The 13,574-nt window shown below is 36.8% G+C and overlaps 1 protein-coding gene across 1 annotated transcript in view; it reads right to left on the bottom strand.

Annotated features, from left to right (window-relative positions):
• Nucleotides 1-4,786: 4,786 nt before the first annotated feature.
• LOC138710433 (uncharacterized) overlaps nucleotides 4,787-13,574 on the bottom strand; it is a 56,573-nt gene continuing 47,785 nt past the window's right edge. The window contains exons 4-6 of the mRNA XM_069841328.1: nucleotides 6,245-6,398; nucleotides 5,721-5,815; nucleotides 4,787-5,644 (exon numbers count right to left, since the gene is read on the bottom strand). Coding sequence (XP_069697429.1) covers nucleotides 5,022-5,644; nucleotides 5,721-5,815; nucleotides 6,245-6,398 — 872 coding nt within the window. The 3' untranslated portion in view covers nucleotides 4,787-5,021. The remainder of the gene's footprint in view (nucleotides 5,645-5,720; nucleotides 5,816-6,244; nucleotides 6,399-13,574) is intronic.

Below are 13,574 nucleotides of genomic sequence, written 5' to 3'. Positions count from 1 at the left end.
GCTCAGAGGCGGACAGTGGACTAAACTAAGGCAAAGATCAGTTTAATTTATTTTGTGCGAGATCGTGCGTATTTGCTTGGTTTCCGCACAAAACCAATCCGCGGAAAGTCTAAAATTCCACATTCAGTATTCCCAACTTAACACACATAACAATTTCCCTCTTCTTACCGCTTAAGTGACATATTGATTTTACTGCTTTAGGCTTTTAACATATTATTTTTAGAGACGTTCAATATAGTAATAATTATAAATTGGAAACTTACCACTGCAATTTCACCTAAATTGCACTGTTAATTATTGTTTTTAAATATTTGAAAAAATTAAGTAAACTCTACAACTCCACTAAAGTTACTGCATTCGTGATGCAAGTAAGATTAAGGAAGCCGTGAAAAAATCAACAAGATTCCAGACTCATCATAGACTGGGGGGGGGGAAGACAGACGTATATCACGGCCTGCTGGAGTATAGTAAACACAGAAAACATTTTAAAGCAACAGTGTTGAAGATAGATATTTTTGTTTTGCAAATTTGCCGTCATTGAACAGAAACCAAGATGGAGACTTCATTGCAACTAATTAGAAATTCCTCTTTCAGGTATGTAACAAACGATCTTCGCACAAAATAATGTACGATGCACGAGCGGTATGTTTTCTTTCAATTCTCGGAAATTAAAAAAGCTCAACTACGTTTCGCTTTTTCAAACTTTTCCTCGAACATGAAAACTTCAACATACCGCTCTTGTAACGCATATTACTATTAATGTATCATATTTTGGTTCGCTTCTTCTCTATTGTTGTTTAATTTGATTTTTTTTCTGTTATTTTATATTGGGTTTAAATATTACTTATTATGCATGAATTCAGTCGCGGCTCGTGGTTTTAAAATTGAGGAAGGGTCTAGGCTGAAATAGCAAATTTTCAAGGCCTCGAGCATGAGTATTTGTTTATGTATTTCTATTTGTTTTTTCGTGTATTTCCGTAACTGGGAATTTTTAAGAATAAGTTATATAACGGGCACTTGATTTATCTTCATTCATTTGCTTGTAGACGAAATCGGCCCTTTTCTCTTTCGATATATTACACACACAATTCATTGTTCTCAAATAGACACTCGCAAAAAGTTCTCACAGCCACGTACAATACTGATACTGTACTTGTATTACGAAGCAACCCAAAACTAATTCGCGCGTTAGAATTTCCGTTGTTTGTTTTCCCTTCCCTGACGGAGGTTTGAAAAACTTTCACTTCATGGGTTACTAGGGATACCAATTGTGTCAACGAATAACTAAACGACTCCTTCATCTTATCATCGCAATGTTATCCTAAAACGCCAATTAGGCCTATGACCTACCGTAAAATGAATGAGAGAGCAGACACGTAACCTCAAGAATGGAGTGTCAGATATTGTGTCTTTTCTCTTCTCCAAGAGAGTTTTTTTTTAAACCCAGAGCTACAAAATGTTGGCAACGGCTCAAGGCGTAGATCTCTACGCCTTAGTTGCACCTTTATTAGCCAGACTCCACCACTAGGAAACTACCTCATCCTGTTTCTATTGTGCGGAAGAGACAGTAAAAGGCTGTGCCTTTATTTCTAGGCTTATAACCTATCTCAAAAACATCTGTCGATACCAACAGTTCCAAATATATTGACTGTTATTAACGAAGGAGCCGAGTAAAATTTCGATGTTTCTCTTCTATTGAAAATCTTTATTCCACTATTAAACACAAACAAATGTCAGGATTTTTTAGGAGATTTTTATAGGGCGGCTCCGCCTAAGAGCCTTTAATTACGAGCCGCTACTGTGCATGACGGATGCGTATTTAACTCATCCTCCCATTCCTCTTTAAATGCAAGTTTCCTTGGATTTCTTTATTGGTTTCGATAATGACACGCTGGAAACAACCAAATCCACTATTGATCCTGCCTTATTTACTTGAACACTGCGTACCTTGAACAAGTGATGGATAAAGAAAGGTGACAAGTGATATTATTGCAGTATTAACATGATCATATTATATTACTTCATTTAAATAAATACGTAAGTACGACCCAATTACTCTGTCTCGAAAATCAATGCAGAATTTTCGTTCCGAACATGACACACTTTCAATTCATAAAAAGTGGCTTTAAATGAAAAAAAAATTCGAAAAAAAACGCTTAGGCTATATAGTTTTTGACGACAAATTACATTTTCTAAGAGAAAATGAATTTTAAAGAAAAAATCCAACGGTTAATTTTTTGTAGAGAAAGAACTTCAGTTTCGTTTCGGACATGATGCAGTAGAGTAACATTTTGATATCAACGACTGAAATTGCAGTCCATAAGATTTTCGAATGAAACGGACACGCTGACAAAGGAAGTCTTGAAGTTCCTTGTGAACTTAGTCCCGACATTAAATCATAACTTCTAAGCATTATATGATCAATTAAACTTAATGAATTTTTGTAAACTTTCGCAATATAAATTATTTCCACTTCAATTCTTCAAATTTACTTCAATATCCGTTTCCCCATGCAAAAACGGTTTTGACATCCGAAAAGTAGAGATTTGAGGATACATATAGCCTATTACACGATGCGGTTTGAATAGTTTTCAAAATGGACATGGAGGTTGATATTTTCGTAGAATGACCCAGATATTGATAATGTAGACAAATGACAGAACCACGTAAAATGCATTGCTGAAGAAATACTTGCGACAAAATTCTTCGATATAAACCAAGAGAACATAGAAATATACGCCGAAGGTACACAAAAAGGGATCGATTGGAGGCGTAGCAGACTTACCCTTGAAACAGAGAAAAAAACAGAAAACATTATAGTTTGTGCCATGTTTAAAAAGCCTTTGACTATAATCAACAGTTCTAGATATTAATAATGGAGGATGTGCTTAAGATAACGAAACCATAATAATCTCGGATTGGACCTTCAAGGAGTTGTATTATGTATTTAAGTAATACGATGTTGCCACTTATTATGGACGACTGTGACCTCAGTTCTCTATGCGCTTGCAAAGCATAAGATATTTGACAACTTCGTGTGAGCAAGGTCACTGCATGTGTGTGTCCTATTCCACTGTCTATTTTTTATTTTATTTGGTTATTTTACGACGCTGTATCAACATCTAGGTTATTTAGCGTCTGAATGAAATGAAGGTAATAATGCTGGTGAAATGAGTCCGGGGTCCAGCACCGAAAGTTACCCAGCATTTGCTCTTATTGGGTTGAGGGAAAATCCCGGAAAAAACCTCAACCAGGTAACTTGCCCCAACCGGGATTCGAACCCGGGCCACCTGGTTTCGCGGCCAGACGCGCTGACCGTTACTCCACAGGTGTGGACTCCACTGTCTAGAAAACACTGATGATGTTAAATAAATATAGAGTTGTTTATTGTAAGCGAGAGATTTTAAAATATGGCGCATAATATACCTTCTCTACAATAATTAGTATAATTAGTGCTTTTCTTCTGGAGGAAAAGACGGTGAAACTCTGTGTAGAATATGTTATAGCTAGACAGTGGATGCGGGATGACTTATCGTTGAATGTAGGTGCACATTTACTATAATGTTACATTTTTTTTTTTTTCATTCAGATCATTGGCTCAACAGGTTTTAAACGTAAACAGACTACGTCAACATGCTACTGTATCTCCGTACAGTCAGAAGGAAAATAAAAATAACGTACTCTAGTACATACCTTGCAAGGTTCAGTCCACGTCATCATTGATGCAATTACCAGCGTTACAGTAAACGATGATATATAGTTGTCGAAGCTGAATCGTCTTCGCCTATCGCTTAAACAGTTTTTGTATAGAGAGAATTTCTGAAGAAAACCTCTAAAATGGGGATCACTCAATTTCTTTAGAGGAATATTTGTACTGAGCATCATGTTGCACGTGTCGTTTAGACCGCACAACTAAATGATGATGATGATGGTTCCTCAGATTTCATTTCAACGCATTTCCTGTGCGTTATACTGTTGCAATGTTTCTCTATAGCCTGAGTTGTTCTGGTTTTTATTTCAATTTTACATACATTACACACGATATTGTCTTCGTTAATATATAAAATGTCACTCTCATACTTCTTAATTGCATTTCGTATCTCTCAGCGAATTTAACGTTTTGATTTCGACATTATGAATGGATCAGCACTACACTATTCAACTCGTACTAAATACTTGAGCAGGATAACACAGCTGCACATATTGCGTTGCAATGTGGACCGGGGTTCCTTCGTTCTGTACGCTGCTGTACTCGCCAGGTATACATAAGACGAACGACGCGGCACGTGCCATATACTCCGATACGAAACAACTTCACTTTTCCTTAAATCATCCCGCATACACTGTCTGGTTATAGCAGACGGAGAGATGATTACTGTCCAATCCATGGGAATTTTGTTGTTTTTAACCTCCTTTTCGTTCAACTTAAAGACTTTCAAAGCCTAAGCGAGTTCAAAGAAAAATTGTGTTGAAAGGTAATTATTAACACATTTCTCAGTTCCATTAAGAAAAGTACAACAAAAAGTTCCGGAAAAAGAGCAGTGAGTGTAACTAGGATGTAGCCTATAACAAAAAAAAAACGGAATTTAATAATAATGTGCAATTGGGACAATTATTATTGGTTATTATCAAAATTGTGTCAAATAAATGGAACCATACAGCCCTAGTGATCACCTCAATGGAGCAGGAAAAAGTAAAGACATATTATCAACGTTAATTCAGAAAATATGAGGCAGTTAAAGAAGGAGGATATAATAATTTTGTATGAAAAGGAGACAATAAGCTGTACGTTATGAAACCAGTTTTATTCGAACCAAAATGTTTTTAGTTTAATATCGGAGTTATAATAAAAATGTATTGCATTATTTGTGTTCTAAATTACTCTCGAAATTTTCTTATAGCCTAAGTAATTTTGTCGAAGTTCATCCAATGGAACGCTCGACACTGTAATTTCATCCTGAGTTGGAATGGCAGTGCTTGAAATCTGTCGATTTGGAGAGTTCTCAGAATGTCTATCTCTTCTATCGGAACTTTCTCCCTTCACAAAAGGAACCACATTGCTGCTGATCCGAGCGTCGGTTATCTACGTCATCCATTGATGCAGAACGCTCTTCTTTGCCACACAAGACTCGGAACCTGTGCTGGAAGTCAGCCCAAGTGTCGTCCGAAAACTCTTTGTAATCCGTGCCTGCGGTGCAGACTTCGTCTCCCTCTGATTCTTCGCTGATGTCTAGAGGGATCGATACATCGGGAAACCACACTTGCTGTTGTCTGCGTGGTTGCTCAGTCGAAAGGTATCCTTCTTCTTCTGGTACCTTTGTTGTTCCGGGTTGTTCGCCCTTTGCACACAATACCTTGAACCTACGCTGGATATCTGCCCAGTATTCATCAGAGGAAACTTCAGATTCTTTTTGTGGGCTACAGGCTTTATGATCTCTCGACTCTCGGTCGATATTTCGGGCCCCCGCGGTCTTTCGCATCAACAGCATGGTTCCGTCTCGAGCGTCGTGCATCGCACCTGACACTCCCTGCGTGATCGTAGAGGTGGTAGTGGCGTGGCCCAAAGAATCCACATGATTCTCATTTTTTAAAATCAGCCGATTTCCTCGAATTTGTGTCCCTCTAAACGTTGGATCATGCATTTCTGAAATATAAATTTCTTTAAATTAATTTCCCCTAGTTTTTGCTTATTTCTGTACTTGATTATCCTAATAGCTTACGTTTGCTTTTCTGAAAGTTTGCACGGGTTGTAAGGGATACATTCTCAGCCTCGGGATTCTCCGTAGGCATTAAAAGGTAATCATCCTCAATATCACTGCAACATAAATCCAAAAAGGAATTAAATTGAAATAAAACTAGTTCTTGAGCTTGTAAGTAGTCGTTAAACGCCGCCATTCAGCAGTGCTTCTCAGCATCTCACCACTCGAAAATCATTGGTCAAATTATGGCTTTCACTCATGCAATGCACTCCAAACAGAGCGACGGCGAAAAACTTTTACTAAAATATTTTACGAGCAGTCACAATGGTAAGAAGCGTCACTGAGAACATGTGTGTGTGAAAGATTACTAAGCCTATTCCAAATTCACAAATGAAATGATTAATTCAGATTTCTTATTGTTACACCTTGGTAAACTCATTCTCACTGACCCAACCATATTCAAGGAATATTTGAGAACAATAAAAGTCCTGGCTTAGTTTTAAAATTGAACGCAAATAATATAATTACTTAATGGTTTCAAATACCTCTCGCTCTCTGGGAAGGCAATTTTGAAGCTGGAAATTATATTTGTTCTTCCCCCCGCATGGTATGTTTGCTTTCTCGGTGTGGAGGTGCCTCTGGGTGAGAACTCTAGTTTCGTGTCCGATGTTTTCGAATATTTCTTTACTTTTTTGGTCTCTGAAACAGAAGTAACAATGATAGTCAGATAGGACGCATCGTCATCCCGGCGGCAAGAGCGTCAGCTATCCGAGCTGGTTCGAATTCCGGTGGGTCCATGTGGAATTTGTGGTGAACAAAGACGATGTTAGCTGGTAGTTTTAGCTGGGTACTCCCGTTTTCCCTACCAGAATTCTGCTATTGCTCCATTAATCATCATAACTCTTGTACTATAGACCACCTCCTATGATGCACCAAGAGTAAGCAATGTTCTGCAGCAGAGAGCCTATACAAGTATGGCGTGTTCCTTCTAGAGAGGGACATTGGAAGAGTGACGTGAAAGCCGGACACCCGCTATTTAAAAAACATAGGTACGGTACACATAAAATGTGTTTTAATAATCAATTCAAATGTAGACTACTTGGTCATTATGAAAAGGGATCCTAAACAATAAAAATAGTTGCATTTTTATTTTAAAAAATCGGAGTCACAAAGTATGACATAATTTCTCGTTTTAAGCTTCACCCATCTCACAACAATTCATTCCATTTATAACACTCAAAGTGATTTCTTCATAAAAAGATTAGTTTCTTTTTTAACTATCACTCCTAAATGAAATATTCTTTACTGTGTAGGACACTTACTTACTGGCTTTTAAGGAACCCGGAGGTTCATTGTCGCTCTCACATAAGCCCGCCATTGGTCCCTATCCTGAGCAAGATTAATCCAGTCTCTATCATCATATCCCACCTCCCTCAAATCCATTTTAATATTATCTTCCCATCTACGTCTCGGCCTCGCCAAAGGTCTTTTTCCCTCCGGCCTCCCAAATAACACTCTATATACATTTCTGGATTCGTCCATACGTACTACATGCCCTGCCCATCTCAAACGTCTGGATTTAATGTTCCTAATTATGTCAGGTGAAGAATACAATGCGTGCAGTTCTGTGTTGTGTAACTTTCTCCATTCTCCTGTAACTTCATCCCTCTTAGCCCCAAAATATTTTCCTAAGCACCTTATTCTCAAACACCCTTAACCTATGTTCCTCTCTCAAAGTGAGAGTCCAAGTTTCACAACCATAAAGAACAACCGATAATATAACTGTTTTATAAATTCTAACTTCCAGATTTTTTGACAGCAGACTGGATGATAAAAGCTTCTCAACCGAATAATAACACGCATTTCCCATATTTATTCTGTGTTTAATTTCCTCCCGAGTATCATTTATATTTGTTACTGCTGCTCCCAGGTATTTGAATTTTTCTACCTCTTCAAAAGATAAATTTCCTATTTTTATATTTCCATTTCGTACAATATTCTCGTCACGAGACATAATCATATACTTTGTCTTTTCGGGATTTACTTCCAAACCTATCTCTTTACTTACTTCAAGTAAAATTTCCGTATTTTTCCTAATCGTATGTGGATTTTCTCGTAACATATTCACGTCATCCGCACAGACAAGCAGCTGGTGTAACCCGTTCAATTCCAAACCCTCTCTGATATCCTGGACTTTCCTAATGGCATATTCTAGAGCAAAGTTAAAAAGTAAGGGTGATAGTGCATCTCCTTGCTTTAGCCCACAGTGAATTGGAAACGCATCTATACGGAAATAAAATTGTTAATAATATAATTAGGATAATGAATCCTACGACATCTTTAATTGTAAAGTATGGGTGGAATGGAATTGTATCAATATTTCTGTTTAATATTTTTTGTGATGTGAATTGTTGTAATAATATTTATACTAAATTATTTAAACTTGAATAGCTTATATTATTAGAGCGTTTCACTGAGACACATTTTAATTAATCGAACTAGTTTCTTGGAAATACTAAATTCAATAAGAATATCATATAAAACTTTTCTCTTAACCGAGTCATATGCCTTTTTTAAATCTATGAATAACTGATGCACTGTACAGGACACTCATATAAGAAGATAAATTGTATTCTTTGTAATGCACAAAAATACAGTTATTCAATCCCAAAAGTAAGAAAATTTGACTGCATTTATAAATTTCACGATTTAAATTAATGTACCTGTAGGCCTATTTAATTAATTTTCTACTAATCCACATTAAATAGCTACTAGTACGAGTAGATTGTGTCCATTTCGAATATTCTTCTTCTATGATGATGGACACTTAAAAAGTAACACGTATTAAGCTATGTACGTGACATAATGACTAGGGAACGGATTTCTAGTTTCATATCTATTTTGTTTGAGACGTCCTAGATGTATGTTATTCAGATATCTATATGTTTCATGCACACAGAATCCCCCAGTTAAAATTCTATAGGACCTAAAACGTCTAGATTAACTATAAACTCCTATAAATGCCTAAAACTCATGTGTCTGAAAAGCGCTTTTTTACTGTACTAAAATGCAAAAATGCCCAAAAAGGACCTACAAAAATGGCATTTAAAATGTAAAAAAATATATCTTGCAGACAAACACTGGTCTGCCAAGTTCGTTCCATATTGGGGTCTTAAATCCGTTTCCCACGGTCCGTATTTCTGTGATGTATTCCATGCTGGGAGCGCTGATGGCAGTTCTGCGCACTTACTTGCTGGAAATCCTGCCCATTGGTGGCTGCTTTGTTAGATATCACGCTGGATTCCAAGATCAGGTTACTTGCTATTTTTCTTGTTAAGCTTACATGCTGGAACCAAAGATGATATGTAGTATCACCGCTGGAACCGTTTTGTTACGTTCGTTGTAACGAGCACAGAAGACATAGAGTAGACAAAAACAACTTGGAAGTGAAGGCGAGCTTGAGGACAGTAGCCATCACGATGCTACCAAAACATTAGCTCCCGCTTGGCATATGGATAGTTGATTGTGGTTTTACATCGTCATTTTTATTCACGAATCAACTAATTTCAAGATGCCTACATGTACTGCGTATGACTGCACAAACAGATTTGCAAAGAAAATTACTGGAATAACTTTTCACAGCTAACTTAAATATGCTTGTGTGGAATGTACTTATTTATAGTGATTTAGCCTAGATTAGATTCGTATTGTTCATGCATTAGTCTGATTAGAGAGAGGATTAGTATATTGATATTATTGTAATCGAACTTAAGCTTTGCAGAATTCACCATTTACGAGCGAAGCTAACCTAACTTAACCCAAGTTGGAAGTAAGCCAGCATTGGGTGTACCGAGGTTTTTCTTCAACCGAATGCAATAAAAATATAAAGAATAAAGGTGAAACTGCGGTATCTCCCCACACTACACAATTCCTCAGCCTCATATCACTTAAATAATCCTCTCAACTAACCCACTAACCTTGTCACTCGGCTTAATGTCACTTAGCTATCCCCTCATTTAACTCATCTAACCTATAAAAAAAATATAAAATACTGGAAAAAGGAAAAGAATGATAAAATCTTCATTAAGGAACCAGTTGCATTATTAACTCAAAGCAAATGGATCAACCTATAAAATTAATTATGTTTTTTTTTTTTATTTCAGTAGGTTATTTTACGACTCTATATCAACATCTCAGGTTATTTAGCGTCTGAATGAGGTGAAGGTGATAGTGCAGGTGAAATGAGTCCGGGGTCCAGCACCGAAAGTTACCCAGCATTTGCTCAAATTGGGTTGAGGGAAAACCCCGGAAAAAACCTCAACCAGGTAAGTTGTCCCGACCGGGATTCGAACCCGGGCCACCTGGTTTCGCGGCCAGACATGCTAACCGTTACTCCACAGGTGTGGACAGTAATTATGTAGGTTAGCATTTTTATTGGACTAGTGGTAAAATAAAGTCAAAATGTTTTTTTTTAAGCTCCCAAAATATTAAATACCATACTGCATTTTTAAGAGCTATCAATTTAAATAACTTGTATGTATGTGATTTATCAATGACAGTTTTCCAATTTTTACTAAAAAAATACGTGCTTAGCGATTCTGTGTTACGAGAAAAAAAAAAGGGAACTGTGACTCTTCCAGGAAATTAGGGACGTATGGAGTTCCTATTATCATAAGATCTTCTATAACGTAGTAGCTATTTTGCATTGTTTTCATAGCAACAAGGTGGCGTCAGGTTCATGAGAGGGTCTTCACTGTGTCCAATGATATTAGGATGCTTTTGTCTACTCTATGTCTTCTGTGCTCATTGGTTCGTTGTTTTCTGTTTTTCTTTTTCTGCATTTCATGGTTTCCTTGCTGGCCGGCAAGCTTGGTGCTGTGATGGGTACGCTCAGTGGCGGCTCTAGGATTTGCGAAGCCCTAGGCAAACCTATATTCAAAGCCTTATATCAATATAATAATAATAATAATAATAATAATAATAATAATAATAATAATAATAATAACAGAAGTAATAGTATATTAAACTACTCACCATATTATGTAGCCGATTTATAGAAGATAGGCTACAAGCCAATGTCGATCCTGTTTTTCTTTATTGCTTAAAATCCTGAAATAGTGGATAGGTGAAACGTCTCTCTTATTGACGTCCAATGGAAACAGCATTTTCTTCTCGAACGAATTCTTTTTCGATAATTTGCAGCATTTTCTTGTCCTGAATTGGATGTGGTCAATTGCCAGAGTCAGAGCTATCAAAAGTGCATATTTAACTAATTGAACCTGCTGCATTAACGTTTTCTTAGAAGACTCACCACCAGTGTCACTGTTTATATTACTTCATTAGATTGATTGTAGAAGTGAAGGTTCTTGATGGATCAAATCATCACTTCTCGTAGAATGCTCAGTTACAGGTGCTGTTTCATCTATCTTAATAATATAGACTATTTCAGCATTGAACTGCATTACTGCTTCCTCAATTGCTCTGTCGCTGCCCTTTTTCTTGCCTTTTTAAATGGTCTGATTCGAATTTTCTTCCTCTGTCGCGTTCTCTCCCGAACATTACAACGTAAACATAACACGGTAAACTTAATATATATTTATATAACTGCTTGTAACATAAATATGGCTGATTAGAATTTTGTGACAATGTGAAGTAATTTTAGGCTACATTCATTATTAATAATGGAATATTTATAAACTTTATAATTCAAGAAAATATACATTTATCGGTGTTATATAACGTGTTTTGAACATTTCAAATTTAATTTAACAATTTGTGATATTTATTTCAGTTTCATCATTATTTATATTTCGTCGTTGTTGATCGAACATGCGCATGGAGAGGGAGGTACGAAAATGAGAATTCCAAGAAAGCCGATCGAGTGAGAAGAAAGGAATAAATGAATGCATTGTTGACTGAACTCGCTAGACTCTGGTGTGAATTTTTTATTTATTTATTTATTTATTTATTTATTTATTTATTTATTTATTTATTTATTTATTTATTTATTTGTTTACTTACTTATTTAGCAAAGTGAGTAGAAATTAAATTTATAAAACAAAAATATTTCTAGCCACTACCGTAAGAGCTAAGCTCGTGTACGGTGTGGTCTTATATTCCATTAAAGATGGGAATAAATACGAATGTGGGAATGGAAGAAGAAATAACACGTAAATAAAAGGAAACATATGTAGGTATCTGAGTGAAAAGTCAAATTTTAAATACTGGTAGGAGCGAGGCCCTAGGTGGCAGCCTATTTCGCCTTTATGTAGCGCCGCCTCTGGGTACGCAGTATCCACTAAGTATAAAATAGCCACAGGAGCAGTCCAGTCGGATAAGAAACTTGCCTATCGATCCAGAGTTGCGCTCGGGTGCGGGTTCGATTCCCGCTTGGGCTGATTACCTGGTTGGATTTTTTCCGAGATTTTCCCCAACCGTAATGCGAATGTCAGGTAATCTATGGCGAATTCCCGGCCTCATCTCGCCAAATACAATTTCGCTATCATCAATCCCATCGATGCTAAATAACCTAGTAGTTGATACAATGTCGTTAAACAACCAAGTAATAAAAAAAAAGTATAAAATAAAATTTAAAATCATATAGGGCTCACGGTATCCCGGAACATACTTTGAGAAACGCTGCTCTATGGTAATCCAGTAGTTGTCCAGACTGAAAGAAGAGTGGCCTAGTGTGTATATACATTTTAGGAAATCAGCATCAGAGATAATAGCGATAGTGGTAACCACGATTAGAATCTCCAGTATTATAACCAGTAAAGATCCCTGCAATGGCATAGGATAATGTTTTCAGAACATGTAATATACTGCCGTGCTGCACGCTGCAGCTGCCGTGCCGGTCTGAGCAGACCTAAGAGGCGTGGTTATAAGCACTAGAGAACTCTCAGCTCAGGACGTGAGACATGGGCAGTATCATATGTGTATGCATCAAGACCTCACACAATCAGATTTTCAGCTTCGAGTTGTTTTTTGTGAGTGGCTACGTAATGCTATTGCAGAGAATGATTCATTCTTGGCAACCATATTATTTTCAGATGAAGCGACATTCTCAAATACTGGACATGTTAATAGGCATAATATGCATTATTGGACACCTGCCCCCAATGGATTAAAATTGTGCCTTTTCAGCATCGTTGGTCACTGAATGTTTGGTGTGGAATTCTTGGTAACTTTGTCATCGGTCCTTCCTTGAAAGTACAGTTACTGCTGACTCATATTGCCATTTTCTTAACCGTGAATCATCTCCCATCTTGGAAAACATTCCCTGGGTTCGAGAAGAGAAATGTGGTACCAGAAGGATGGCGAACCACCACATTTTGCAATATGTACACGTGAACTATTAAATAATAAATTTGGTGACAGATGGATTGGATGTGCTGGACCTGTTACATGGCAACCTTGCTCACCCGATATAATACCATTGGACTATTTTTTTGGGCGTACATAAAACAAAAAGTCATGTTTACACCACTTACAATAAAAGAGGATATGAAACGTCGAATAAGTGAAGCTTGTCACACTGTTATTAGCCCCTGTATGTTGTTAAAAGTTAGAGAAAACATTTCCACCAGAATTACCAAGTGCTTAGAAATTAATGGAGGTTGCTTTCAGCACTTAATGACATAATGTAAAGTAAATACCTTGGTATTTATGATTTCCTTATTCATTTTGTAATACAGTAGCATGCAAATTAATCCAAACACGACATATTTTTACATTTTCTGTCATTGTTGGCCTCACAGCTGCTCATACCGCTTTAATTGACATCTGTAGTACGTGTAATTCCATTGTTGAAGGTCTGTCGTTATTATTTTTTTTATAATATGTGACATTTTGCCTGTCGTTTTGTACTTATAA

The sequence above is a fragment of the Periplaneta americana genome, chromosome 12 (genome assembly GCF_040183065.1).
Source record: "Periplaneta americana isolate PAMFEO1 chromosome 12, P.americana_PAMFEO1_priV1, whole genome shotgun sequence".
Classification (NCBI taxonomy): Eukaryota; Metazoa; Arthropoda; class Insecta; order Blattodea; family Blattidae; genus Periplaneta; species Periplaneta americana.
The sequence above is the reverse complement of the archived record's forward strand: the minus strand, read 5'-3'. Positions and strand labels throughout refer to the sequence as shown.